This window comes from Halichoeres trimaculatus, unplaced genomic scaffold (genome assembly GCF_033239565.1).
Source record: "Halichoeres trimaculatus isolate MK-OKI-2021-1 unplaced genomic scaffold, fHalTri1.1 fHalTri1_scaffold_19, whole genome shotgun sequence".
Classification (NCBI taxonomy): domain Eukaryota; kingdom Metazoa; phylum Chordata; class Actinopteri; order Labriformes; family Labridae; genus Halichoeres; species Halichoeres trimaculatus.
This window is the reverse complement of record NW_027437197.1, coordinates 18,127,975-18,155,638: the sequence shown is the minus strand read 5'-3', so window position 1 is coordinate 18,155,638 and position 27,664 is coordinate 18,127,975. Positions and strand designations below refer to the sequence as shown.

Here is a 27,664-nt window from a genome sequence, read left to right as displayed (position 1 = left end):
TCTCCTCCAAACATGGTATGTAGTATGACAGCAGAAAAGTCCAATTTTGGTCTCATCTGACCAGACAACATTCTCCCAGTATTCTACAGGCTTGTCAAGATGCTGTGTAGCAAACTTTAAACCAGCTTCAACATGTCTTTTCTTGAGGAATGGAGTCTTGCTGGCTGAGCGTCCAAAGAGACCATGGCAGTGGAGTGCATTGCCTATTGTTTTCTCTGTAACAATTGTACCCGCTGCCTCCAAGTCCTTCTGGAGCACTTTCAGGGTGGTCCTTGGCTCATTGAGTACTCTTCTGACTATCTTTCTGACTCCCTGGGCAGAAATCTTGTAAGGAGCTCCTGTGCGTGGCCTGTTGATGGTAAGGTGATGCTTCTTCCACTTACGAATACCAACGGGCTTTGATATTAGACTGTAACAAGCTTCTGTTACAAAGTATACAGCCTTTCCATGGTGTGTTCAATACTTATTTCCAGAGTTATTGTACTTAATTCCACATAATTATTATCTATAGACCTGAATGTCATGATTTCTGTTCATGTGTGGATTATTTGAGTTAATACCAATGTCTGGTAGAAATTTCGTTTAAAATGCAGCATTGGAAATAAATGTAATGAGAAAATAGTTGACACGTTCAATGCTTATTTTCTCCACTGTAAAAGGCACATTAACCTATTTTTCTCACCATCTAAAATTAAATCAGATTGAACTTTTCCTGTTTTTGGTCAATAAGGATTACCAAAATTATTTCTATTTGCTAACAAAAGGTTATGCGCCTTTTTATATAGTGTGTGTAAACTTCTGGTTTAAACATGTTTTTATGAAGTTTTAAATTCAGCCTTTTCTGAAATGCACAGGTAATGTTCAGGAATGAAACTTCTTTTTTTTGATGGATTGCTTTTTATATCTTTCAGAGAATGAAATGAAAAACTGTATTTAGCACATGAGGTAGCTACATGGATGTGAGGGTTTTGAATGCTCAGTTAAAGGCATGCTCATAACTCCACCAAATGAACAGAGCGAGTCAAGTGGTCTGCAAACTGCCTGCCAACCCGATACACTCTTACCATGGTCTACAGATATTCCAAGAATACTTGAAATCTTTCTTACACTGAAAACACAAAGAAAATGTATCAAATGATGCCATGTAACAGACTGAGCACAAAGCTGAAGCCCTTTGGATCACACCATAAATGACACTGCACACATCAGTCATTTTCCTGATCATAAGTGTTAACGGTTCCCTTCATGTCTGGCGAGGTTTACACAGAGGCTGAGACAGAGGGTGATGTTGATGAATATGATGTTGTAAAGCTTAAGTATGACCACAGGATGAGGCGGAGGATGGCATGGGTCGTCTGGTAGAGGATGAAAAGTACAGCGTGGGGCACTTACTGTGGTTAAAAGTGTAAGAGTTATCCAGGCTGCTGAGCTGCTGTAAGCGGGCATGCATCATTCCCGCCCTGTTACGGGACACAGGCAGAGTCTGAGACTTCCGCTCATGTGCTACGGGTCCTGCCCCATCCTGGTTCCTGATGAGGAAACAGGAGAATGTTAGACAGACTGACGCCTCGGTTAGCAAAGCAGGTTATGAATCCTGTTTTTCTTTGTTTGATGTAAATATCCCTTTAAATTGTGTATGGGCCATGTTTTCAAAGCTTTATTTAAAAGTACAACTGGAAAACATGATCTGAAAACTGTGGGCTGCTTTTACAAAAAGACCCACTGAGACTTCTTTTGTCGAAAGCAGACGTAAATGAATTGTGCCATATCAATCAGTTGGCATGCAGCTGAAACAGTTTTAAAGCAGCAGAGGCAGCAGAAAGCATGATTTAATGCAAACGCCATGCACTAAAGAATGAAAGAGACAGGCCATGAATTCAGAGTCAGTGGATGCGTAACAACAACAACAGCATCCGTTAAACACGGTGAGTAGATTTCATGCATTTAGTTCAAGAGTCAGTTCCACATTAAGTCTTACCCAAGCAGGACAGGGCAGGAGCCAGCTTTTATTTCATTATGTTAAACTTGCCAGCATTTCAGTGAATAAAGATAGAAACAGGGTGTGAGGTTAAAATGACGTCCACCCAAAGCTCTCTGAAAGTCGAGGCCAGATTAGATCCACAGTTAGGAAAGGAGTTTTAGATAGTTTAATAGATTTAATGGTTTCCTCAAAACAGTCACATACTTCACCCACACTTTAAACTAAATCAGTAAAATTAAAGCAGCAAGTAGCAACATTCCTGTCACACAGTGTGGGCAGGAGAAACCAGCTAAACCAAGAGTTCTTCAACATGTCTGAGAGAATTTGTAATGATAAAACTTACAGATTAACAAATTTATATGCAGATGTTGACAGTAAGAGTGGAGCAAACTAGTTGGGGAGCATCAAATTTTAGTAAACAACAAATAAAATGTCAATCTCCCAAGTTACATGTAGGTGAGTGTGAAACAAAGGCTGCAAAAAACTGAAATCTGATCAAGTTATTTGTCTTATTTTAAGTAAAAATTGTCGTTATACTTGATATGAGCCACATTCAACTTAGCACTAAAACCCCCCCTTGTTTCAAGTTATTCAAAGCATAGCCTGTAAAAAGTATGGACGTCATCTTGCTCGACTCAAAGTGAGGTATCCACAAAAACTGCTCCCCCTGGTGGCTGGCTGCAGTATAGGTCAAAAAATCTCTTTCCAGTCATTCCAGATGGGCTGTGGTCAAACTTTGAAAAATTAATACTCCTCATAGAAATGTTTCTCATGTCCAATTATTGCGCTGATTTGAAGATATCATTTGGCTGCCTTGTATTCAAGTCCTCTTTTTTCTGAAAAGTTTTGTTTTCATTAGTTATACGAGGTTAAAAACGAGGCTTTACGTAACGTTTAAAAATGATTGACAGTTGCCGTTCTCGTGTATTTTTTTCAGGTATGGTAAAATATGTAGGGAGGTAGAGTAAGGATGTGATTAGACTCTTAAAAGAAAAAAATATATTATTTTTGTCACCCAGCTCTACTCAATTTCTCCCAGAATCCCCCATCGTCTCTACTGCAAAGACTCTGGCTGCAAACAGCTACAATGGCTGCGCCTGTGACGGGGGTATTTTGGCTTCAAAACTGTACAATGGTAAATGGTGGAACCACGCTGTCCACTCTATGCTTTAAAGACAAAAATGAGGTCTGAATTGCTTGTAACAAGTGAAAAAAATCTGCCAATGGAATAAGAAAAATTTGTTAGAAAATTTGCCTGAAACTGGAATCGTGTCTTGATACAAGTAACTTTTCTTTTGTTCTGTTGTTACAAGTAATTCAGACCTCATTTTGTCTTTGAAAAACTTCAAACAAGACATTTCTCTGCACCAGTCAGGTGAATGTGGCGCAAAAAAGACATTTCCTACTGAAAATAAGACTTAATCACTTGATAAGATTTCAGTTTTTTGCAGTGTACACACTAAGATATATGTTGATCCGTAAGTGGCTGCAAGTTATGTCAAAGAAAGAGAATAAAAACCATCGAACTGGATTGCTAAAATGTATGAAATTATTCATCATTTAAGATGTGAAGTTTAAAATGACTTTCACGTGACAACATTACCTTGCGATGTATCTCTTCCCCATGTATCTGAACTGATGGAGGCAGACTCTGAGAGGAGAAGCAAATCAGTCACAATCAGCTTCAACAAATTTATAAAATTCACTTTTAATGCCAGCAAAGATTTCTTACTCCACTAAAGTGAAGAAGTCCATCAACTCAGCAGACGAGGATTTGTTCCAGTACGTAAACAGAGCATCTGGAAGAAGCACAGATTGGTGTTTTTATTGTGAGTACAGATGTCAGGACAGAACCAACGTGAAGACTTGGGCTGAGATTTACCCTCAGACATGCTTTTGAGCACATGTAAGAAGCACATGAGGAGGCTCTTGATCTCTGCCTGGTCCAGTTTATCACATCGCAGGAGGGTGCTGCCCAGTGCTGAAGCAGACTGGTTCTGAGGGGAAGAAAACACAGTTAGCAGACAGAAAATTAAATAACAAATAACTACAAAAGCACTCAGAGAGCTCAGACCTCCACCAAGCATATTGTGATTGTCACCAACACTTAAGTCCTACTTTAATGTTATACTCCCTTTCAGCAGACTGTCTGCTACAATTCGGTGTTAGTTGCAGGTTCGTACGATAATTTGTTACCTGACAGTGTTCAAAACTATGATGACCCAGAACATATTTCATATTCTGGAGCTTACTATCCAGAATATTGCCATGACCTGGATCGTGCTTTTACATCTGTCAGAAATTATAGTGACCTTGTCTTGTTTTGTTTTGCAAAGCAATCCGACCATTTATCATATGGTGAAAACGGCCCTATCTTACAATGATAAAGAATCCTTTAAAAAAGTCCTGGATCCAGACGGTGATCCAGATCACCTCCAAAATTTAATCACTTCTTCCTTATCCTGAAAATTTTATCAAGATCCGTGTGTAACTTTTTGAGTTATGTTGTTCACAGACAAACAGACAAACCCTCCCAAAAATATAACCTCCTTGGCGGAGGTAAAAATACACTTTTCTGTCATGGCTTAAAAAGCTAGTAAGTAAAACTAAGGTTTAAAAGTCAAGCTTGAGTCTACTTTGTGGACACTGAAGCATACAAAGTAGAAAGCTCTTTTTAAAGGTTATTATAAAGCAGTGGTGATCAATGAGACTTTCAATTACAGCCCTAAAACCACACAACAGTATCAGTGTCCATTCACACAGATGTTAATGCACCGAGGAAAAACTGCTGCTGGAAAACGCTTACCATTTCCCCCAGCTGAGGCAAGAGCAGAGAGAAAACAACCACAGCTGGGGGGGTTGGCGGTAAACCAAGCACGTTCCTCTGCCAGCAGTTTGTCTAGACCGTGAGGCTGGCTGAGGATGACTTAGTGGAAAGCATGAGGCAATGGCTTTGGGTTTGTAATTGGTGTTTTTGAGGGTTGGTACTTCAAAACTAAAGTTAGCTTTCTGGAAAAGGTGGCTGTCATTTTTTTTGCCATCATTTCCCCTTTCTGGCTTTTACACACACTGCAATAGAAGCTGCCAAAAAACAGATACACACACACTCACACTGACAGTATAATCAATCAGCATTTGTGAGCAACAGAGCTTATCTCAGATTTATCTTTGGGCTGTTTATCAGTGCAATCAGAAGATGACACAGCAAACAGAAGACGTGCCGAAGAATAATCAGGTAAGGAAAGGACTCAGCACACGCACACTAACACCCCCAGGTGGGACACTCCTGTGACAGAAGGAGGAAGATGTTGTACTTGAAGTGAAATGCTGGGCTGCAGGGTGCTCTCTGACACCCATGGGACAGACAGCAAGGAGAAGTCCATGGTGACACGTTTGGTTTGCGTGTTTTCCTCAGACTCCGTAGAGAAGTGTGAGATGTTAACGGAGTGTCTCCGCACAAACTTCTCAGTCTGCCGCGGCCAGCAGTACAGGTGAGGTAAGGATGTTAATGTACAGGTTAAAAAGAGGTGATTTTTCCTGAAAACTAGCCCTGGGGATCTTGAATGTCAGGGAGGGATCTAGTTTTGATTTCTGGTATGTTTTGAGACGTACCTTATCAAGCGAGTTGCCCTTGTCGTTGTTCCTCTCCAGTAGGCTGTTAGAAGAGTCAGTGCTAATGAGAGAGCCACGAGAGTCTGCGTGGCGTACAGAGTTAATGTTAGGGGTTGATGATGTGTGAGGCGAGGCTGTAGAAAAGAGGAAGAAGTGTTATACAAAAATAAAAACCTCAACAGACAATCAAATTGTTTTTTTTTAGCATCTTCTTCTTTCCACTCACAGGTGCCTGAGATGGCTCCAAACACATCTTTGTGCAAGCTGGTGTCCAGGAAGGTGCTTGATCTGGGGGGTGTCATTAAAGCGTTGGTGAAGAGGAGATCTTCTCTTCCATTCTGAGGAGATTCAGAGCACTTTTTTTAAAGATCACAGCAGCTTAGTAAAAAAACCACTTTGAAATCAAACACCTTGATTTAGAATTTTTTTTTGTCTGTCCAATTAAAAGCATCCAGCTTATGTGTTATCATAATATAATAATAAACTGTATCTATGAAGCACCTTTAACAACAAATCATTCACAAAGTGCTTTGACACATAAAAAACATGGTATAGAATCAAAATAAGGAAATCAGGCTGAGGGAGGTAAGATATCATACAGACAACAAAATAAAACAATTAAAGGTGGTAAAAAAGGGGGGGGGGTGACATCACATCAGGAGGAAAGAGGAAAAAAGTTCTAAAAAAGATAAGAGAATAAAAACAATTAAAAAACTAAGCAAATAAATAAAAGCACAAAAATAAAAACAATGTGTTTACTCTTATATACGCACATACATACACTAAAATCTACTAATGCAATCAAAAAATAAAAAATATATTCTAAAAAATATTCAAAAATACAAATCAAATAAATGAATAATAATAGTAATAATAATACTATGAAAAAAAATACTATGAAAAAAATAATAAAATAGATAAATAAATAGAAAAAAAATACTATAAGTGACGATTACATAAAAGCGAGTCTGTAAAGTGAGTTTGAAGAAGAAATTTAAATAGTATTAATGTCCTCTGAGATTTTTCTGGGCACATTGTTGCTTTTGCTTACATTGTAGAAGTGATGCTGTGTCTCCTTTTTTTATTTTTACAGTTTTCATCCCATTACTCTCAGTTCTTCTCTGTGAACTGTTTGTAGGTGAACGACATAAAAAGCAGCCATATCAAAAAGAAACCACTAGGTGGCTCCCTTACATTGTTGGAGTGGTTGACAGGAAACGGCATGACTTCCTTCACATTCAGCCTGTTGACGTTCTCCTGAAGCAGACCAAACAAGGGCAGGTACAGCGTGGCCAGCCTGGCCTGCTGGCTCTGCAAAACAAAGCAGATCTCTGTCTCACACCCAATCACACGTCATGGACTATAAGATGAGAAAGTGTTTAGAGGTAGATGGACTAACTTTGGAGGTGTAGCGGTCATCGAATGTGTGCTTTATCATCAGACTCTTCAGCACTTGGATGGATATCTGACGGACCTCCCGGGACTCCTGCAGAGCTGCACTGACCTCCCTGAGCAGCAGCCCGACCAGGAAGTGGTTTTTGCAGAAGTCGTCTGTCAGAGCGTAATCCAGCTGGAGGTCTGAGTTGGATGAAAAGATGAGTCATGAAACACAAAAATCATTGAAAGCAAAACTTTATTTGTCATTAATCAGACACTATTATAACAAAAACCTAGAGGACAGACTGAGATAGAATACAGATCGTTGATTCATCCAGCTTAATGGAGAAAAAACAGATTAACTAAGATTTGGGATTTCATGTCTAAAAGATTCAAGTTGTTGATTTGTCTGCTGCTCTACATTAAACAGGATTTAGTTTATGATTGAACAGCTGTTTACAGACAGTTTCTAACATCATTAAAGAAAAAACAACTCAAACCATAACCCCAAGATTCCCACAAACGACGGATATCAAATCAGACTATTTGTGTGTTTTTTAAAAGATAGTTAAAGCAATAAGAGACACTGTTAAGTCACACGCCCCATGTTTAAAAGCTTGAGTCCTCTAGTGGTCAGTCTGGGTTTGATCATTTGTTACATGGGGCGCCTGACTTTGATCCATAACTCCAGATGATCCCACACACAATCACCACCAGCTGCGTAGAAACCCAGCCTGAGCTTCAGAACAGATTGAGTTAAACACTTTTTGTCGGAGACGACATGCAAGCAGCACACCCTTTCACCTACCTACTTGAGTATCGTTTGACTCCACCGTATCATTTGGGGACAATAAAGCTAATTAAGGAACATGATAAAGAAACACTTTGTAAAATCAAGGCGGCTGAAACAATGAGCCTTTTTCAATCATGATTTGATTCCAACTTGATTGCCTCACCTTGAAATCTGAGTATCCTCCCCTTTCCGAACGGCATAGGCAGGTTTAAAGGGACGTAGTGCTCGTGGTTGCACACGACACGCATGAACTCAAACCTGAACTCAAACAGTGTCTGAAAAAAACAGACATGAGAGAGAAAGATTTAATACAAGATAATATTTCTTACAAAGTGGTGAATTTGTTATTGTACAGGTTTTATGGATGCTTTAGGTTACCTTTGGGTCTCCAGGCATGAAGCAGTTAATGTAGTTGTTGATCTGCTTGAAGACAAAGCCTCTGTCCATCAGGTTGAAGCAGCGCTGCAAGAAGAATTACGTCTTTAGTTTGATTCAACATCTTCAAAATATGTGAGTCACAGCAGCTTTCACCAACCTTGATAAAGACCGCCAAGCTGTGGTTGGCATTTCTGGCAGCGTCCAGGTTGTCTTTGTATTTCTGAGTGATGTGAGGCATCATCATGTTGACCAGAGTCTCCACAGAGTGATGGAAGGATGCCGAGAAGCGCTGATTTCTGGACAGCTGGGGAGCAAAGCACAGTTTGTTTACAGAAGTTTTAACACAACACCCGTGATTCTCTGCAGTTTGACAGTTTCCACGTTGCTGTGACCTCCTCCTGTGGATTCAGTTAAACACAGGGATGTGGTTGCTTATGGGGTACGAACAAATGCATCTAATTAAACTGCACAGCAGCGTGGGGCAGCCTGTGGGTACATAATGCTCTGACTGTGGTGCTGTGGCTCTCCACAAGAGCCGGCACGTTGTGAGGGAGCTCAGACTTCATCACAGACACTGCTGAGTCAAACACACACACAGAGGCAGACTCACCTTCACTTTACAGCTCTCAATCAAGTGCTGAGCCATGGACTTGACTAAGGCTTCAAAGAAATACCACGAGTACTGCAGCGGGGCAGAAAAACAACAATTAGAGAACAATGAAGGAGGAAATTCACGTCGATTACAATCACACACTCTGTAATCCTCTGAAAATGCAGAGATATGTTACCTTGAGGAGTTTGTTACTCGTAAGAAAGTCAGTGGAAGGCTTCAGGATTGCTGTCATGGCTTTAGCCAGCTCTTCGTGCACAGATCGGCTGCTGGACGACGTGTACGGCTCGGACTTGAAAACATACTGAGACAGAAACATTTCAGAGAGGAGTTTAAGAAATTAGCACAAAAAACCCACAAAATATTGCGAGTGAGATGTGAAATTTACCTTCACATATGATCTCAGGTAGTGCTCCAGCCCCTCCTCGTGGCACTGGGCTACGATGTGGATCATGACTCTATAAGGGAACGAAACAGAGGAATGCATGAAGGATTTTAAAGGAGCCAAAGCAGCTGGAGGCCTTATTTAGAAACAGTTTAAATCATCCCCCTTTCAGCAGCGTATTAATTAAGCTCTGAGACAAGCTTTGTTTGCATTTTTCAGTCAAAGATCACCACAGAGGAACCTGCCTGGTCACATTGACCGCCACATCCTCCTGGGTGGCCCCGGTTAGCACCCTGAACAGCTGATTCAGGATGGTGGGCAGGAACTTGATCATCACATGGCTCTCCATGGCATGCAGACTCTGAGGGGAGAAAATAAAAGGTAAGATCATCTTCCTTGCAGCAGAATAATCAGTTATGAAACATGAGGTCAAAACAACAGGAGGTGTGAGGGAGCAGCATCGCTCTTATCAGCCACACCGTCTGCTTCAGCTCACTGGAACACGCCTAATTGTAGGTTCTCGTGCATCATGGTCAACGCATGGGAAACTAGCTCCATCTTTGCCAAGTCATTTGGCGAGCGGCCAGCCTGCCACAGCTGACCTGCTGTTTGACCCTCCAGCTATTGTTCGTGTTCACCGCTGTGTTTACATTAGAGCCCCAGAGACGTATCACTCTGCATGCCAATGAACGGCAAGGGAGGGGAGGCCAAGCTCCCATGGAGTGGAATAAAAAAGGAAATGATGGGAAAGTAATCACTGAGCTACCAGTAAAGGAAAGGAGGGAAAAGGGCTTCAGGTATGAGCAGATCTGCTGTCAGCTTGCACACTAATAGTGTGCTCCTTTGTACAAACTGCATCTTATAGATCATCTTATAGAGGACCGTAAAGCTCCACGTGATTCAAGTACAGGGTGATTTTCTGCAGGAACATGCTGCAAATAGTTTGTGAGTTGACAGAGTAAAGTTAAAGAGGTAAAAACATATGATTCCTTTCCTTAAAAGGATTACATATCCTCCTGCTGAAGTGTTATCCTCGACCTTAGATTTACGCATGTGTGCAGATTTTTTACCCCCTGGTTTGCAGAATATGCTGATGGTAAAATTTAGACTCTATATAGACTTTATGGATTTTTAAAAATTTTTTAATTTTTTATTATTATTTTTTTTTACCAAGCCTTGACCTGGGATGCTAAAAAAGCTTATACGGAAATGCAAAAAAAAAAAAATGTAGTTCCTCATGTAAGTTTTTCTTGTCTTTTGGAGTCAGCTCATGTGACGCTGACTCCAAAAGACAAGAAAACCCAGTTAGAGCCCATATTGTTACGCACTTTCAAGAGACATAGCTAGCACAATAATAATAGTAGTAATAATAATAATAATAATAATAATAATAACAACAATAATAATAATAATAATAATAATAATAAATTTATTTATACAAAATATTTAGTACCTAATTACTCCTTTCCAGTCTTTAAAACATATTTTTTTATTATGATTTTTCTACCTTCAGGTATTTGACCAGTTCTCCTCCTGGTGTTTGTGGCGCAGACGCGATGCTCTGACAGTGATGAAAGAAATTGTGCAAATGTTGATCCTGAAAAAGACAAAAAGAACATCAAAATTAATCTACGACATAAAGGAATTATTCCACTCAAGCAGGATATTTGTTGCGAACAAAAACTTACCTGAGTGTAGACGGTGGACACGAGGTGAGTGGACACTTTAAACAGAGGTTTTCCTCCATCCACCCATTTGATTTCAGGAACTGAATGCTGCAACAAAAAAAACAGAATTTGCGCATGAAATGATCCTGCAGTAGTTTGATGTGATAATCTCTTCAGATTAATTAATCTGAGCTCTCTACCTTGCTGGCTCCTTCCTGACAGCTGAGGTATCCAGCTGGCAGGTTGGCAGCCACAGAGATCTGCGTCTCGTTCATGATCACCCGACCGTCTTTCAGCAGGGGGAGCCAGGCGAAACCCACTGAGAGAGGAGACAGACGGGAAACAGTCAGCGAATGGAGACACTTGTATTTTGAATCTGGAGAGTGGAGCGGCTGCTACCTTGAGTCTCGACCAAGTCTCTCTTTTTGGTGCTGGCTTTGCTGTTGCTCTCACAGCTGACGTGGTAGAAGGTGAAGAGGAGATGGTGTTTTTCATGGAGCTGGGTCGGCAGCTCGATCTTAAACTGAGGAAGGTTAAATGAACATTAGTTTCTACGTCTGAACGACGCTCAGGTCGTGTGTCTCTAAACAGATGATGTTTGTCTCACCTCATCATAAAACTCAGGGTTGTGCTGGTGGTGTAATACTGCAGCAAAGGCATTTTTGGTAAACAAAGGTCCTCCAGGTCGACCATAGATGCACTGAGAGATAAAGGCAAAGGTTAGTTTGTTCCTGTTTAGGAACTGGACACATTTTCCAGGACATATCTCACTCTACCTTCAGTGAAACAGCCTCTTCATCATCTGAGTCTCTGAACTCAATGCAGACAGCTATATTCCTCGCCTGAGAGCAAACACAACACAAGGATATGACCAAGTTAGCCACAATAGGAGGAAAAAGCGCCCATAATTCCTGTGTTTAACTTGATAATAAAAGATTTTGATACCTTCGCAAAAGACTTTTGGCCGTCGTACTTCAAGTGCTTTGGGTAGACATAGAGGTGATTGTTGTAGATGGTGAAAGGCTGAGAACATTTGGCGATGCACGGCACAAACTCCTCCACTTCAAAGAAGATGTTGGTCTTCTCGCTGACATCAAACTGCTTCACAGGAATGTAGGATGAGGTAACACAATCTGCAAACAGGAGCAGGAGGGAGGGAGACCAAATCAACAGCCAACACACAAACACACACATGACCAATCTGGTTTGAGCAGAAACACTTTTCATGATCACTTGGAGCCACTTTAAAGGCCTTACTTGTCAAGTCTGGAGCTACATTGTCAATGGTAACATCGAGGTTTCCAAGGATTACAGGCAGCTTGGCCATCTTCTCTGGCCTACAGAAAGGAAAAATAAACTCCTGTGAAGTCTTTGCTATCAGCTCCCAAAGTGAGAAGAGATGAATGGGATACGAGCAAACATCTTATTCTCATCTGTGCAGCATTTTCCAAAGTATGTCCTATAGGAACATATTCCCCTTTCCTGAACATCTGCAAAACTGCTCAGACAGTTTATAATCCAGGGTGAGTATAAAAACAATACTTGCTTTCTGAAATCAGCCAGCAGTTTGAGCATATCGTCGTTTGATAACTTGTTGCTGTCCTGTCGGTACAGAGCGGAGAAGCGAGCGCTTTTGTCCAAAGTACCTGAAGCATCTCTGAACAACGGCCTTGCAAGAGCACAAGAAAAGAAGAGTCAAAGAAGAAATCATCAAACAGAGATCAGAAAGATATTTAATCTGCATCAGTGTTGAACTCATGATTTAAAGTGGTATGGCACCTTGCTGCCCAGGCAAAAGGCATCCTGTACTGGCCTAACCGGCTGCATGTCCACTTTGCATTTTTTAGGACCTTTTGTGCCACCTGGTGGAAGAGAAAAACACATTCTTTAAGGCTGCGCAGCTTTGAATCACAGTCAGCATGCCGCCAGCATCAACACAGGAAAGTTTTGACAACATGCCCATCACACACATGCATAAAAAATAAGAGTTTTCCTCTGTTGTTGGCCGACACATGTTTTCTAAATCACTTCTCAACCAGCCGCAGGTCTCTGCAGGGTGCACAACCACATTTGTACAGCCAAAGTCAACGACTCTGCTGAGACTCTGCGTAACTGGTCAGCACTTAAAAATAAGTTTGATTGTCTGTGTATAATGTGGAACAGTCTTCAGGAATCTGCTGAGTGCAGGGGAACTGGAGGTTCATGAGCGAGCCAGTACCTTCGTGGAGTCCGAGCTCTTCATGTAGGCCTCAGCGCAGTGGTTGATTCCCCCCTGCAGCACCTTCTCTATCCGGGCCACCAGGAAGATATCTGGATGAGGGCAGGTTACCGAGAAGACGCCCTGTGGAGAGGATGGAAACAGGGAAATTTTAGGTCATTTCAGGAGAAGTTGTTGAGATGAATAAGTACACTGGTGCTTGCTGAATAAAAACCAGTGGGAGAATTTAATCTGATATTAATGTTTGACAGAGGATGAACTTCACTGACTTTGGAGATCACTTGACAACCCTCAAGAGACTAAAGCAAGTGAGGTTTTTCAAAATTATGTTTAAAAATATTGGATGGATAGTCAAAAGCTTTGATACAATTAAAAAAAGATAACATTGATTTTTTTTTTGTTGTTTTTTTTACAATTTTATGGGATAAGCTGATAAAATTAATGAAACTATGATCACACTGAGGTGTAATGGGGTTATTTTTGATGGACATATGTTATATGCTCACTGTACACCAAACAAACATCCAAACAGCTTCACTCTAAAGCCTCATTCTGTTCTTTAACAATGTTTATATTTATCATATTTGTCCTTTTGTTTGTTATTTACCAGTTTTGGATATTGCATATTAGCCTCTGGCACCCCATGAACCAGCCGTTGCCCCTCAGGGTGGGCGTCCCCGCCCCCGTTCATATACTGGCTGCTGTTTTTGGTCACCATGCCTCGCACAGACGGGTGGTTCAGGTCCACGTGGAAGTCAGAAGAGATCTTTCTGCCGTTCTGGATGTCGAATAGTGACAGGGTGACGTAAAATGGCTCAACCTGGAAAAGAGGAGGACGATAAAGTCTATTTAAAAAAAATTATTATATTATTTTTAATTTGTGCATATTTCCCTCAGTTTTTCAACCGGTCTTCAAGAACTCTCAAATAGTTTATATATTCATAAAATATAACCTAGCAGAAAATAAACACTAATTATCAGCCAACTTACTTAAAAACATGGAATATTCTGGTAAACTGAGGGGTATCATTAAGTAAAGTGAAGTTTAACATTTATCTCTCATTTTTCAAAATCAACATCTGAAAAAGTTAATTTCCTTCTCTGAGCTGAGGGAGGTGCTGCTTCTACAAACTTCAGTCCCTCCCTGCATGTGTGTGTGTGTGTGTGTGTGTGTGTGTGTGTGTGTGTGTGTGTGTGTGTGTGTGTGTGTGTGTGTGTGATCAGTGTTTCATAGCGTGGACACTCAGTCTTGACATGTTGACACTTTAATTGACAGTTTCTGTTTGCAGGGACGGCAGGGTATCAGACTCCATTATACAGATTCTCCTCCATTACTGAGCCTGGAGCTCGGTTGCCGGGCAGCAGAACTCATTCAGCAGCTCAAATAATGAGGCGAGTTCATCCGGCCTCCGAAACAAACCTCCTGATCCGTTTTTCATAATCCGGATAATGACATTTCTGTTATTCAGGATCTATTGTGAGCAGAAAAGGATCCTCACGTTTGTCGTCGGCCCTTCCTCGTTCTCGGCCACACAGCTTTGCAGATTAAAGGAGAGGTCATTACAGTTCACCAGAACGCGTTTGCCAAACTTCTCCTCGAACTGCTTCACATCCGGCTCGATTCCTGAAAAGTCCAGTTTCTATAGACGGTAAAATGGAAGGTATTACATTTGATTAAGGAGTGTAAGGTTGGATCTTATTACCACACGGGAATAAATGAGATTTCATTACCTGTGTGTCTGGATCCAGAGTGAACAGCTTCAGTCTGGTCTCGCTCCTCATCCTGGACTCAATATCTCTCGCACTCTGAGGAGATGAAATGGATTCAACAAAAGAATGCAAACGTTATCTTCTTTCACCATCAATTGACTTTTTCTGTCATTTGCACCCATCTGGAAAGAAGCTTCATATTTTACAGCCCGGCGGACAGGCCGGCTGAGCGCCGAGAGGCAGGTGGTACCGCCATTTATTTCAGCACAGCTTACTGTTACATGTCAAGCTTTCTCCACTAACTGTTTCCAGCAGTTTCCATACACATGTGGTTTTAGTATTGGATACCACTTAGGGATGTCGCAGCACGAAATGAAAAAATAAAATTACTTTTGCAGCTTTTACTTTATCAGCCAGTGAATCGTTTCAAAATACATTTCTTCTCTGAAATATCTCAAAACCGTTGATGCAGGTGTCCTTAAGTCAAAACAGGTTACAGCTGCTCTCTTCTACTTGTTCCTTATGCTGAATATTGTTGGATGCACGTTTGTTTGCATACATTCTGCTTATGCAAAGGAAAATAGTTGAGACCTTGAGATTTGTGACATGACAAAAGCAGAGAAAGCAAAGGGATTAAACGTAGGACCTACCTGAAAGCTGTCCATACTGCCAGAGGAACTGTCTGACTTTGCCAGATCATCATCTAGAAAGAAGCAAAAAAAAAAGAAACCACAGGATTTTAAAGCATTAACAAAACCCTCTTTTGTGCCGTTAAGTGTCCCCATCTCTTACTGACATGTGAAAGTTTGATAAACAGTCATTTTAACTCTCAGCACTGAAGGTGGATGCGCTGCAGGCCCTGAAGAAAAGCTCAAACAGAGTTGTTTTTCTCTCATGCAGTGTGATTAATAAAGTCTGAGGAGTTAAAGCAGATTAGTGGAGTGTTTTCTTTTTTTTCTACAGGAGCATTCAGCTTCTTGTCTGCACGGCTATGCCTCCTGTGAGACAGGAGGTAAGTATTAAAAGTCTGGGTGGTCCGGTATCACATCGCTTCGGACGACGCTACATTACTACAGGAAGTAGTGAGTGAGCTATGAGCAGTGAGTGGAGGTTGGCATGAATGGACGGTGTCTGGTTTAAAGAAACATCCTCGAGGTAGGTACGGTATCCTTGGGTAAATAATCGTTTAGTTTGAGTGGATTTACTGGACGGTTGGTTGTTATTTTGGATTTTATGAGTGGGGACATTTTTCATCTCAGACACTTTTCAAAATATCACCTTTTTAGCTTCAATAACTAACAGCATTAATCAAATGTTATTATGATTTCAGGGTTGTAAAACTGAAGATTATCATGTACACTATTATTACACATACACTTATATTAAAGTAGCTCAGTGGTCCTTTCTGGAAGTCTTTTGTTTATGTTAAAAATAAGTTGCACATTCACTGAATTTTTCCTCTTAAAAGCTCCAGTAAGGTATTTTATCTGGCTATAAAAAAGACTGAAAATGGTTGTTTTAGGTATTTTGAACTGTACAGGCCATGTTCATGTATGTTTTTTTTTTTAATGGGACAGTGATGAAGAAATTCAAAGGGGCCTCACCATGTTGTGAAACTAACAGTATGTAAGGGTTGATCACGCTGTTAACAAAAAGGTAAAAACCAGTTTACTGAGAGCAGATCAAGCTGGAAACCAGAGGTGTCAAGTAACAAAGTAAAATACTTTGTCACTCTACTTAAGTAAAAATTTTGTGTATCAATACTTTACTTGAGTGATTATTTTTTAGTCAACTTTTTACTTCTGCTTCCTACAAGTTCAGGCAAATATCTGTACTTCTATTCGGCACGTCTTAAAAACAGCCTCGCTACTCCTGTTTCATTCCAGCTTATCATCGTACAAAAAGACACACTCCAAAAACAACTAAAAACCTATCCTAAAATCACTGAGATCGCATCATCCAGAAAGAGTCAGTTTGATTGTGGATAGATGAGATATATAAACGTAACACCATTTCAAAACACTATGGGTTTGTACCCAATCCATCACACCTGCACATGAAACAAATCACACCACAATTCAGCAATGACATAACAATCGTATGTAGCATAGCATGTAGAAGTCAGTGGCAGAGACTCAGGAGGGGAGATGAACTATATGAAATACAGGCCCCTGTGGCACCGTCTAAGCTTTTAACCTTAATGGTATTTTCCCCTTTTTAAGTTACTTTTACTTTGATACTTAAAGTGGTTTCGAAAATAGTACTTTTTACACTTTTACTTACATAAAAAGATTGAATTGATACTTTAGCTTCTACAGAAGTCTTTTTAAACCCTAGTATCTATACTTCTACTTGAGTAATGAATGTGAATACTTTCAACACCTCTGCAGGGAACACGGTAAGAGTGGGGAGTGACATGCGGGAAAGAGGCTGGATTTAAACCCAGGCTCCCCGTATGAGGGCAGACCTCATGGAGCATGACCATGCACTCAAAAAGCCTTGTTCTGACTTTTTGATATCAAAGTTTTACAGTGAGTGAGAATTTAGACTCCAGAAGGGAGAGCAGAATGAGTTTTTCGCTTTGTCCACAAGAGGGCCTCAAAATCAACCAAACCAGAAAATCCTTAGAGGAGCTTTAATGTTGACTTTTTTATAAATCCATTAAGTAGTATTGATTTCAACAGTTGTTCAGTTTTAATAAGGGGTAGATAAATAAAATGTTTTATTATTATTATAATTATCATTATTATCAACAGACCACCTAGCAGGTCTATTAAAAAGTCTCCACACAGCTTAAACTGTTACCCTAAATTTGTCTTTTTTTACAGAAGAAAGAGTTTGACACTTTTAAAAGTTGATTTTCAGTCATAAGAATTTAAAACTTGACTTTAAACTAAAGAACAGTCAGGATATCGTGGAAACAGTAACTGGTTGATATTCTGTCTTCTTCTTAGCCTAGGTGTTGTCTCAAATGCTGCAGATAACTTTGGAAACCAAAGCATTCATATCATTTGCATAATGAAGACCACCGCAGCCACACAAAGCTGCTTTCATCCAACTTAGTTTAGTCTAAAAAGATTTTCTGGTTATTTAAAGGAGCTAGATAATACTTGGACAAACCCAACACAAAGTAATAATTTGTTCCATGTTTGTGCTCCTTCAGGGGCCACAGTCTCACACACCATCATGAATGTCTCCGTTCCTCTTCTCCTGCATGGCGATCTCGAAGCTGCTGTGTAAGATCTTGTTGAGCGTGTTGATCCAGTCCTCCATCTCAGCCTCGCTGTCTGAAGCCAGAAGGTAGGTGCTCTTATCCTGCATCTTCAGCTCAAACGCAAACCGCCGCACCTTGTTATTCTGACACCCAAAGGAGACAAGAGCAGAAAAAGAACAGAGGTCACGTCAAGTCAATAAAGTCATAGTTTAAAGTGCAACACAAAGATCAAAACAGAGATTGTTGTTTCCAATACTGGGCGACTGATCAACTGAGTTTAGTTTTACACATTTTACAACCAAATTCTCCACCATGGAGAAATCTGTTTTATCTCAGTATCCAAAGCAAACATATCACAAGACAAGAGATTCTCACTTTTCTGATCTAAATCACAGTTTTCTTGACTTTAATTCCACTTTCTTTTTAATTTTTCCTATTTGATCCTACAAAAACACATCTGTGTATGCAAAGTAAATATTCAATTTCAGCTCCCAGTTCCAAACTCGGCAAATCACAGCTCCAAAAAATCCACAAAATGTGCGTCAGTGTTTTGGAGAGAGATGAGAACCTGAAACTTCACTGACAAAGCAAATGGACAATGAGAATATTTCCATCTGTGAAACAAAGCCTCCAGATCTGCCAGGACCACAGAGGAGACTTTCTAACGTGTGATGAAAAAAACCCCACATGAGCCAAACTATGACCACCGAACGGCCGCAGATGGTGATGTCACTGTCCTATTTTAGCTTCAGCGGCTATCAGAGCCTGTTTCAATCCTGATTCAACCACAGATCCTCCATGACAGAGCGACTCGGCTAACTTTAACAAAGTTTACAAGCAGCATTTATGTAAAGGGAAACAAATTCATCTTTTTATTGTCAGCTTTCAGAGGATTGTTATGCTGTGGTTATCCGTGAAGCTGGCCTGCGATGGTGTAAGAGCAGAGTGGGAGTTAAAGGGAGGCAGACTCGTTTATCTGAAGACAAGCTGAGAAAACATGGAAACAAAACTGGAGTTTGATAAACAGACGTAAGAGCAGGACAGACCACAGGACTGGAGTCATGAGTCTCCTGCCACACAAAATGAGTGAACAAACCGACTGAAATAATTATAATACTCTAAGAATCAGAAATCTTATGGCAGAGGATTAGAAAGAGAAACCTCAAACCACAACAATCTGGTTACATTTTTAGCCCCTCTGCTCCTTATTAACCTACAGGGACTGCCGTTCACCTCATCAGCACTGAAAATGCTTCGTATGTTGGAGCATATGTTGGCGTCCTAACAAAGCACGGGAGCGGCTCGAGGCTCAGGATGATGTCACTCCACATGCAATTACAGCCACACAGTTTAACATCTGCACTTCTATTTGAAGAGATGTTTCTGCTGGTTTATTTAAAGCCAAAGGATCAGAGCAGATGAGAAAGTCCTCAGCTTTCAGATGAGAAGGTAAGGTATACAAAGAAAAACGTGATTTACCATGATCTTCATCACAACATCTGTACCCACCAAGAATTGGTATATTTTAAGAGCCTCAATGTGTTTCTGTCTTATTTTAGTAAAATACAAGAGTCTTATTGGGTTTAATATGAGCTACATTCGTCTGAAAGAAAATTTCTTATTTTCAATGTATTGAAAGACAAAATGAAGCCAGAATTGCTTTTAAGGAGTAAATGAAACTGCCAAGGGAAGTTTTTCTTGTTAAAGATGCTGTGAGGAGGATCTGTTTTAAATGGACTGCCTCTCCTTCAGGCCTGGAGTCTCTGCACACTGTCGTAAATTACTTTTAGTGAGGCGTGTGCTTTTTTTGGAATCAAATGGAGATCGGATCGAAATAAAGTTTCTTTGTTCAAGACAACTTTTTACTGGATAAAACGCATTGAGGTCAGGTATTTTTCAGTAAAGTTACATAGCGCTGCGGTTTGAAACGTTATATTAAGCAAATGTTGTAGCAGCTGTATATATGTTTGCCTGGTGCTCCAATGAATCTGTAGGCTAACGCAACAACAAGTAAACACTGTCAGTTCTTAAGTAGTTGAGTAGCCGTTCATATATAGCGCAACTAGCAGTCTGGTGCTCTAAGACATGTCTGTAATGTGTAACGTTAGTAAATCCTGGTTAGCTATGTCCTGCCAGTCATCTAGAGCTAACGTAACCTCACTCTTCATTTTATTGATAGACTCTCAGGTTTGAACAGACCACTGCAGAATAACTGCTGACTGTGGGTTGGGATGAAAATGATCACCATCAGTTTAGCCCCTGTGTTAAAGGGAGATACAGCCTGAGATAAAGGCTAATTAGCCTGCTTCTGCTCTTCTGTCCTTTTTCTGTCTGACAGTTAGGCTCCAGTGTCCATCATCACTACAAAATTAATCACAGAAATTGTTTTCAGCAGAGATAAAACACAGATCTCTCCTCACACTACTTAACTTCATCAGACGGTGTGGTGTTGTCATAGAGACCTAGACAGCCATAAGTCAATCAGGTCCTACTCAACCCAATCGAGAAGCTAAAATGTAGCAATTTAAATTAACTAGTAATCTGCAATATTGGTGAAGACAATCTCATTTTAAAGTGTGGATTACAATCAGTCATATAACTGGAAGGGACACTCTTTCAATATCGCTTAGAAACTCCTTGCAGCTGCTTTAAGTAATTTCGAAAACAGACATGTCTCAATGAAAGAAAATTGACAAACAATCAATTCATGCATCTTGCAAAAAGTTACCAAATGACGTAATATGAACCTTGGTGGAGAAACATTGGCTTGATGGAGATTAATTGAATGATTATTAGGAAGCATTATTCAAGACTAGAAATTCATTGGTAGTTCCCTAATTTGAAATAGATTCTGACACAATAAGCCATGATAGAAAAGTTAAAGCAATGCATGTTGTGTCAAGTTTAAGATGTTTTAAATGTGAATAAAAAACTAATAAGAGAAAATAAGTTTCAGAGTTAAAAATAGGAATACACAAGCAGCGTTTTTTATGACATCTAACAAGTTTGTTCTCATGTCTTTAAGGGTTAATTTCAGTAAAAAACATTTTTTTTCTCCTATTCTACTAGTCAGATATTTATGATACTTGTTCCCCTTTCATCTGCTTAGATTTAGGCTGTTTAATCATGTTTCTGAGAGCTTTGCCAGCTTAAATCTTTACTATTTTGGAATATGTGTAAAAGTCAAATTAAAGTCCACATTCTATTCTGAATTGAACAGTTATAAAAGCGACCACTTTTAGTTTTTTGGTGTTTTTATGAGGCAAACTAAACATCATTCATATGTTTTTTAGGTTAAAGCTGTTCAGATAAAATTTAAGCCATGGCAGAGAAAATGGTGTTTTGAACTGAACCAGGAGCTGCACTCTGACTCTACCACAGAGGAATTTATCAGAGAGAGGGTCTGTGGTTTAGAGAGGAGGAGGGTGCAGAGGTTTGAAGGACCATGGTGGCGACAACACAAGACCTTGACAGCTCTAAAAGCCTTCACTTCCCTCTTCTTTTTCCTCATTTTAGGATCCACATGCTAGAATTAACACCATCAACCTGCCGCCGTATTCTCAAATAAAGATGCCATTAAAGCCGGTGGGTGCCTCATCTGTAAAATCAGGGTCTTTCCGTCTGTGTAGATGACAGATGATAGTGCAGTTAGTCTTGGCCTGCGCTCAGATGTTTGCACGTGGCATTGATTGTGAAGCCGGTGGAAAGTGCTCAGAAGTGAGACCTCAGCATTCACCTTGTTTCACCAGCTCAGAGTCAGCAGTAAAGCAAGACCCTGGGGAGGAGAGAGCTCAGGTTTCAGGGAAATGATGAGAGGAAGGGAGCAAAGGTACTTTTCAGCAGCAGTCTATCTCTGATAGAAAGATCTGTGGGGAAAATGTGCTTGTGTAGTTTCCTGTATGTTGGAAAATACATTCAGAGAGACATCTCGGCGCAGTATGTTTGAAGCAGATAATGAATCAATGAAAAATTTCCGCATCGGAAACAGAGGAGAAATTTTACCTGAACAACACCCATGCAGGAGTCCAAGAAAATGGTTCCTTTGGGCTCCTTTGAGATCTTCTCATCCTTATAAAAGTTTAAGTTATAAGAACCATCTCCAAGCTGTGTCAGATGGAAATATCTTCTTTTGAATGACTGCAACAAAGAAAAGAGATAAAGACTTTCAGTTATAAAGAAACACTTGTACAAAGTGATTTTCTGTCCATGGAATCGTCAAATCTTTTTGGTTTGAAGGAGGTCGTCTCACCCTCATGGTGACGCTGATGGCACTGTTCATGTTTCCTTTATACAGCCAGCCATGTTTGGACATCCCTCCTTTCTGGGAGCCTAAGGAGGCCGTGTCCTGCAGGAGACACAAACAAGTTATAAAAAAAACACTACAGGTAAAAATATCTCAGGAGTTGACTGAAATTAGAGTAAAGTTGCATTTTTTTTCTAAAATGTTCATATTTTTAGATGGAACATACAGATATAGGGGGGAGATTACCAAATTCTCTATAATAAATGTGCAGATTTGTCATCGAGCAGACTCCACATGCCTGAATTTGTTTATTTTCACCGTGGATCATCCTATCTGCAACAGAAACACTCCCCCACCCTCCCTGTGCAGAAAACCTTTGATGTCGTGCTCTGAAACGCCACAGAGCCCAATGTGATGTAAGTCTCTCTCAGTCCAAACAAGCAGGCAGAAGAACTTTAAACAAACTCCGACCGTCAAACCAAATAAATATCTGTATTTTCGCAGCAGAGTCATGACACACGGAGCACATTGTCTCACACACACGCTGCGTTCACTAACGGGAGATCTTAGCCCTGCTAGCATGAGCAACGAGCTAGCATGATCTGGTAAAATAAACCAATTAGAGGAGTAATGAAGGAAGAAGAGACGTGGGTGAACTCCACCGCATGGTCCTGCTTTGGATCAGGCCCGAATGAACAAAAGACGTGTCATTCTCAGTTAACACTGCTCAACTCTGAGACACCGCAGTGAGGGCCTGAATCTCATTTTCACAATGAGACGACTGAATGGTCTTTGAAGATGTCGTCATCATGATCCAGCTCTTTCCTCTTCTTTCGTCTCTCCGTTTAATAAAGCAAAGTGGGGATTTTGGAAGTGCTGGCTGGACTTGTGACTTCTTTTAAACGGTGCTTTCTGGAGCATCTGGAAAAGTTTGATGCCTGTTTCTCCTCGTCAGTGTCTAGACAGTGTTTGACAGTGGGATCATTCTCTCTGGGTGTAAAGTTGCTTCAGAAAACGGGTCAAGGATGGGATAAAAATAAGTCTGCAAACCAATAATCTAAGGTCCAGTGAGGCAAGGAGAGCATCAACCAAATTGCACTTCAAATGTGATCCAAAACACACAGTTGTTAAAAGAAAGATGATTTATTCAGGGGATTTCTGAGAAGGAGTTCAGATTGTTTTCTTTCATCTGCAGCAGCATCCTCCCCAGTGAAATGAAACAGCCTTCCTCAATCACAGATGACACTCAATTAAAAAGGAAAAGAAACGCTTTGCAAGCCTTTCCAAGTAAACCTGCAGCACATTTTGTCACCTATAGGGGGCGCAGTCTGATGAATCATTGGGGGGAAAAAAAGGTCAGGATCATCCCGCACCTGTACGCCCGTTTAAGACAGCTCGAGCTTATCCACACTTCATAAAACATGTGTGTTAGTTCACTCATGAGCCTCTGTGCTGTGCAGTCCTACACAAGCCGCTCCAAAAACAACAAACACTCCGAGCAGAAGCAAAACACACACCCAGTCCGTCACATGTGAATTATAACAGGATGAAAAAAGATTTAAAAAATGCTTTAAAACATGTTCTTGCCACTTAAAGTCTTTACATCTAATCACATTTAATTCTATCCTTTAAATTTTGCTATTAGACACATAAAACACTTTAATCTATTTAAATCAGATTGACTAAAAACAGGAAGGGCTGAGCTGATGACTGGCGGGAGACCAAATTATAGGCAGGCGTTATTTTCCAAGTATTTGATAATGAGATGTGAAATCTGTAGAAACAAGGAACAGCTGATCTGCAGTAAAGGCTGAATCTACACTCCTCTGGTGTTTCTCAGGGGATTTTGAGCCTTGACTTTGAAAATATAGAGAAATAACTTGATGTGGACTTACCTCGTCTTTGTCAACATCCTCGTCGACTTCAAACACATGGACAGCCAGTTTGTCAGGCCGGGACACTTTGCTACAACAGAATTAAATCACATGAACGATATGATCACAATTACTGAATGGGAAACAGATTTTGTTTGTTCTTTCTGGTTAGATTCATTTTATGTTACTGTTAAAGCTCCTGTGAGGAGTTTTTCACTGGTAAACGTTTCACTATGACAAGCAAAGCAGACCAGTGGAAACACTACTGACTGCTGCTACGTACTTGTTTTATTACTATCTTCATGTTTAAAACCACTAAAGCAGCACAGGTATTGGATAAAGACATATACTTTTAGCTTTTTAACAGAGAAGATTTAAAATGAGAGAAACCACATAACGTAAACAAAAAATTTACATGTACGAGACAAAATCAGAAAACAATACTGGATTGTCCACCAAACTTGACACAAACTTAAAGTTTGAAACATTTTCTTAATTTCAAAGAAAAAAACTAAGCTAATGGTTATAAAGTAAAGACAGACTGATTATCGGCTGGGCCAATTATTGGGCCAATATTTGGCATTTTGGGGCATATTAGCATCTGCCTTTTTTTAATCTGACAGCCGATATGAAGCCCATTCAAAACAGTGTTGTTTTGGCTCTGATGCTTCTCTGCACAGAATTTCTCCCTGTCTACACTATGGAAGCCCCAGATGGTCATTTAAAATCAGTCATGTAAAACCAAACAGAAAATTAATTCAACTGCATTACACGCCTGTAAAAGGCAGCACAAACTCAATTCTGTCCAGTTTCATTTAATTCACATAGAAATTTTGGAAAACTTTATTTACTGTAGAAAACTTTAGCTATTTATTTTTTTTAAGTTTTCATCTAACTTTATAAAACGTGCTGCTGAGCCTGGGAGCTGTTAAATAAACATATGCTTGAAGGCATTTGATAGCAGTTCAGTGTTGGAGTTTGTATTCAAAAATTTTTACACCAATATTTTCACTTTGACTGCAAATTAATATCGGCTTCAAATATCGGCTATCAGCTTCCTTGCCTACAAATAATCAGTATCAGTATCGGCCCCAAAAAATCCATATCAGTCTCTCTCGATTACAAAGTGACTTGTGACTATTGAAAAAATGTTTACATTGAGTAATAAAAAAAATAATATAAGTAGCAGCGATTGAGTTGAATTATTCCACCTCTGTGGTGGTTTTAAATAAAAAGGATATATATGAGAACAGTTAGAACTGAACAAGAAAAAGAAAACGTATGAAATGCAGTGGCACCGATCCAGTCCTTGATAATCTTCTGGTAGAGCTATAAGGTTTCCGTTCTACTTTAGAGTCTGTTTTTCTGACAACTCTACTTTTTATTTTCTGTCTGTATGATGAAAACTGACTGAACTTTTCACTCCTTTCATTTATAAAACATTTATAACACATTCAAAGGCATTTTTGTACTGTTTATAGCTCACTCTTTTCCAAAACAGATGTAAAGATAACACCCAGACTTAATGATGACTTACTGAACTTATGTAGCTTATTCTTTTTTATGTGAAGCTCGAAATGTTTTATAGTCTCCTGGAAATTATGTGACATAAATCAGCTTTGAATTGAAACAGCCTGTAGAATTGTTTCTTAAAGGGCCAGCATCTCTTTTTATGTTGAGAGATCATTTTCAGAACCTGTACTTTCCCCCTACTTCAACTTCAACAAAGATTTTTGGTGCTTCAGCTCCTATTTGTCTCTTTGTAAAGAGACACTTTATATTGAACACACTTAAAACCCTGCTGCTTGTAATTGACATTTTCACCCTGTCTCTCCAGGATATTAACAGAGCTTTTGATCTCAGTAATATTTTTCTTTCCAAATGTTTTTGCTGTTTTTTAAAGACATAACTTTGCACTAGCTGTCTCCTGAGAGTCTTGAAAAGCAGCCTCAGCTTCCAGCGCTCACAGCAAAGCAGCACTTAAGTGTGTGAAGGTGTGTACTGCCTGCTGGAAAATGATCGTGTGCCAAAGGTAAGAGTCACATCAATGAGGATACTGTGCGGTTTTGAACATGCAATCCTGTCAGGATGTATTGTTTTAACTTCCCTAGTTTCAGTAAAACAACGGGGTGTCTGGCAGCAGTGCTCGTGTCAAGGTCACTGTCAACTCGTTTTCCAGCACACTGGCAGTAAAACAGATATTTTTCAGGGAAGAGGATGGAGCTGATGACACAATCCGTGGACAATGAAGGTGGTTTCCACGCGGGCAGTAAATGGGAATTATCCAGAGCGTCATTAAAAGGAAACACTCTTTTGTTGTGTTGAAATGAGAAGTATTTGTTCGCTGGGTTTCCTTGTTATTGACTCAGAAGGCGGGACCCTCGGTTTGTTTAGCTGACTCAAAAACACAAAAAAATGTGTCTGACTGTTTGTTCTTTAGTTTAAAACCTCTGGCATCCATATATTATGGGTAATAGTTGTTGCAGTATCTGTTCTTACTTGCCCATTGTAAGAATGTGTTGGCACAACACCATATTACCGCTGTCAGAAGCAGGGTTAAGGTTTGAAACAACACTTACTTCGGCAGCTGTCGAAAGTCTCCAGAATAGTCCTCGAACTTATAGTTGACGACATGCCAGTCTGACTTGTAGGTCTTAATGCACTGAGAAGAAAAAAGAAACAAATTTTGAACGACTGTAAACTCACAACACTTTTCACAGCGTACAGTAGTGGAACTTCAAAGCTAGAGTTAGATATCAGCATGTTTACACTGTAAAGAGATAAAAGGTGCTTGTTCTATTGTTAAAACAGGGATTAGGGTTCACCATTCAAACATTCTTTTCTCACATCCATCAACAATCTTTAAAACTATCTTTAGAGAAATATCAAGTTGAAAACGAGTTCACATTCTTGTAACAACTCAAGTATTTTGATGTTGAAGCTGTGTCTCAAATTCCTTTCAGAATATGCAAGAAAGGTGCTGCCGTTTCATCAGTTTGTGTGTGCTTCAATCAGCAAAAATAGTGTGAATTTATTTCGTGGACTGTAAAAAAAAAAAAAAAAGAAGTCATCTTGCTCGGCTCAAAGTGAGGTCACCACAAAAACTGCTCCCCCTGGTGGCTGGCTGTAGTATAGGTAAAAAAATCTGTCTCTCCAGTCATTCCAGATGGGCTGTGGTCAAACTTTAAAAATTGATACACCTCATAGAAATGTTTCTCACGTCCGATTGCTGTGGTGATTTGAAACTATCATTTGGCTGTCTTGTATTCAAGTCCTCTTTTTTTCTGAAAAGTTTCCGTTTCATTAGTTATAACAGGTTAAAAACAAGGTTTTAGACACGTTTAAAGATGACTGACAGCTGCTGTTCTTGTGTATTTTTTTTTGAGGATTGTAAAATATTTTGGAAGGTAGAGTCAAGAAGTGATTAGACTCTTGAAGAAAAAAAATAATTATTACTTTTGTCACCCGGCTCCACTCAGATTCTCCCAGAATCCCTCACAGTCTCTACTGAGCAGACTCTGGCTGCACAACTGCTGCCAATGGCGGCGCCTGTGGCGGGGGAATTTTGGTACAATGGTGAATGGCGGAGCCACACTGTCCAC

General features: G+C 40.0%; 1 protein-coding gene across 7 annotated transcripts in view; it reads right to left on the bottom strand.

Moving 5' to 3' along the window:
• The window catches only part of LOC141808922 (dedicator of cytokinesis protein 9), an 85,793-nt gene that overhangs the window by 10,462 nt on the left and 47,667 nt on the right, over positions 1-27,664 (bottom strand). For 3 of the 7 annotated variants that reach the window (XM_074695727.1, XM_074695723.1, XM_074695726.1), the window contains exons 4-38: positions 26,642-26,724; positions 24,084-24,153; positions 22,195-22,290; positions 21,948-22,082; positions 17,914-18,088; positions 15,382-15,434; positions 14,753-14,827; positions 14,521-14,661; positions 13,629-13,841; positions 13,022-13,144; positions 12,583-12,665; positions 12,350-12,472; positions 12,061-12,140; positions 11,749-11,936; positions 11,580-11,645; positions 11,411-11,503; positions 11,203-11,326; positions 11,004-11,122; positions 10,825-10,911; positions 10,644-10,733; positions 9,382-9,497; positions 9,140-9,209; positions 8,930-9,055; positions 8,752-8,823; positions 8,299-8,445; positions 8,142-8,225; positions 7,927-8,038; positions 6,993-7,171; positions 6,788-6,904; positions 5,820-5,931; positions 5,594-5,727; positions 3,864-3,978; positions 3,714-3,780; positions 3,585-3,632; positions 1,393-1,529 (exon numbers count right to left, since the gene is read on the bottom strand). In XM_074695727.1, coding sequence (XP_074551828.1) covers positions 1,393-1,529; positions 3,585-3,632; positions 3,714-3,780; positions 3,864-3,978; positions 5,594-5,727; positions 5,820-5,931; positions 6,788-6,904; positions 6,993-7,171; positions 7,927-8,038; positions 8,142-8,225; positions 8,299-8,445; positions 8,752-8,823; positions 8,930-9,055; positions 9,140-9,209; positions 9,382-9,497; positions 10,644-10,733; positions 10,825-10,911; positions 11,004-11,122; positions 11,203-11,326; positions 11,411-11,503; positions 11,580-11,645; positions 11,749-11,936; positions 12,061-12,140; positions 12,350-12,472; positions 12,583-12,665; positions 13,022-13,144; positions 13,629-13,841; positions 14,521-14,661; positions 14,753-14,827; positions 15,382-15,434; positions 17,914-18,088; positions 21,948-22,082; positions 22,195-22,290; positions 24,084-24,153; positions 26,642-26,724 — 3,853 coding nt within the window. Of the gene's footprint in view, positions 1-1,064; positions 1,109-1,392; positions 1,530-3,584; positions 3,633-3,713; positions 3,781-3,863; positions 3,979-5,593; positions 5,728-5,819; positions 5,932-6,787; positions 6,905-6,992; positions 7,172-7,926; positions 8,039-8,141; positions 8,226-8,298; positions 8,446-8,751; positions 8,824-8,929; positions 9,056-9,139; positions 9,210-9,381; positions 9,498-10,643; positions 10,734-10,824; positions 10,912-11,003; positions 11,123-11,202; positions 11,327-11,410; positions 11,504-11,579; positions 11,646-11,748; positions 11,937-12,060; positions 12,141-12,349; positions 12,473-12,582; positions 12,666-13,021; positions 13,145-13,628; positions 13,842-14,520; positions 14,662-14,752; positions 14,828-15,381; positions 15,435-17,913; positions 18,089-21,947; positions 22,083-22,194; positions 22,291-24,083; positions 24,154-26,641; positions 26,725-27,664 lie in introns of all 7 variants that reach the window. The other 4 variants (XM_074695728.1, XM_074695725.1, XM_074695729.1 and 1 more) reach the window with 2 other exon arrangements.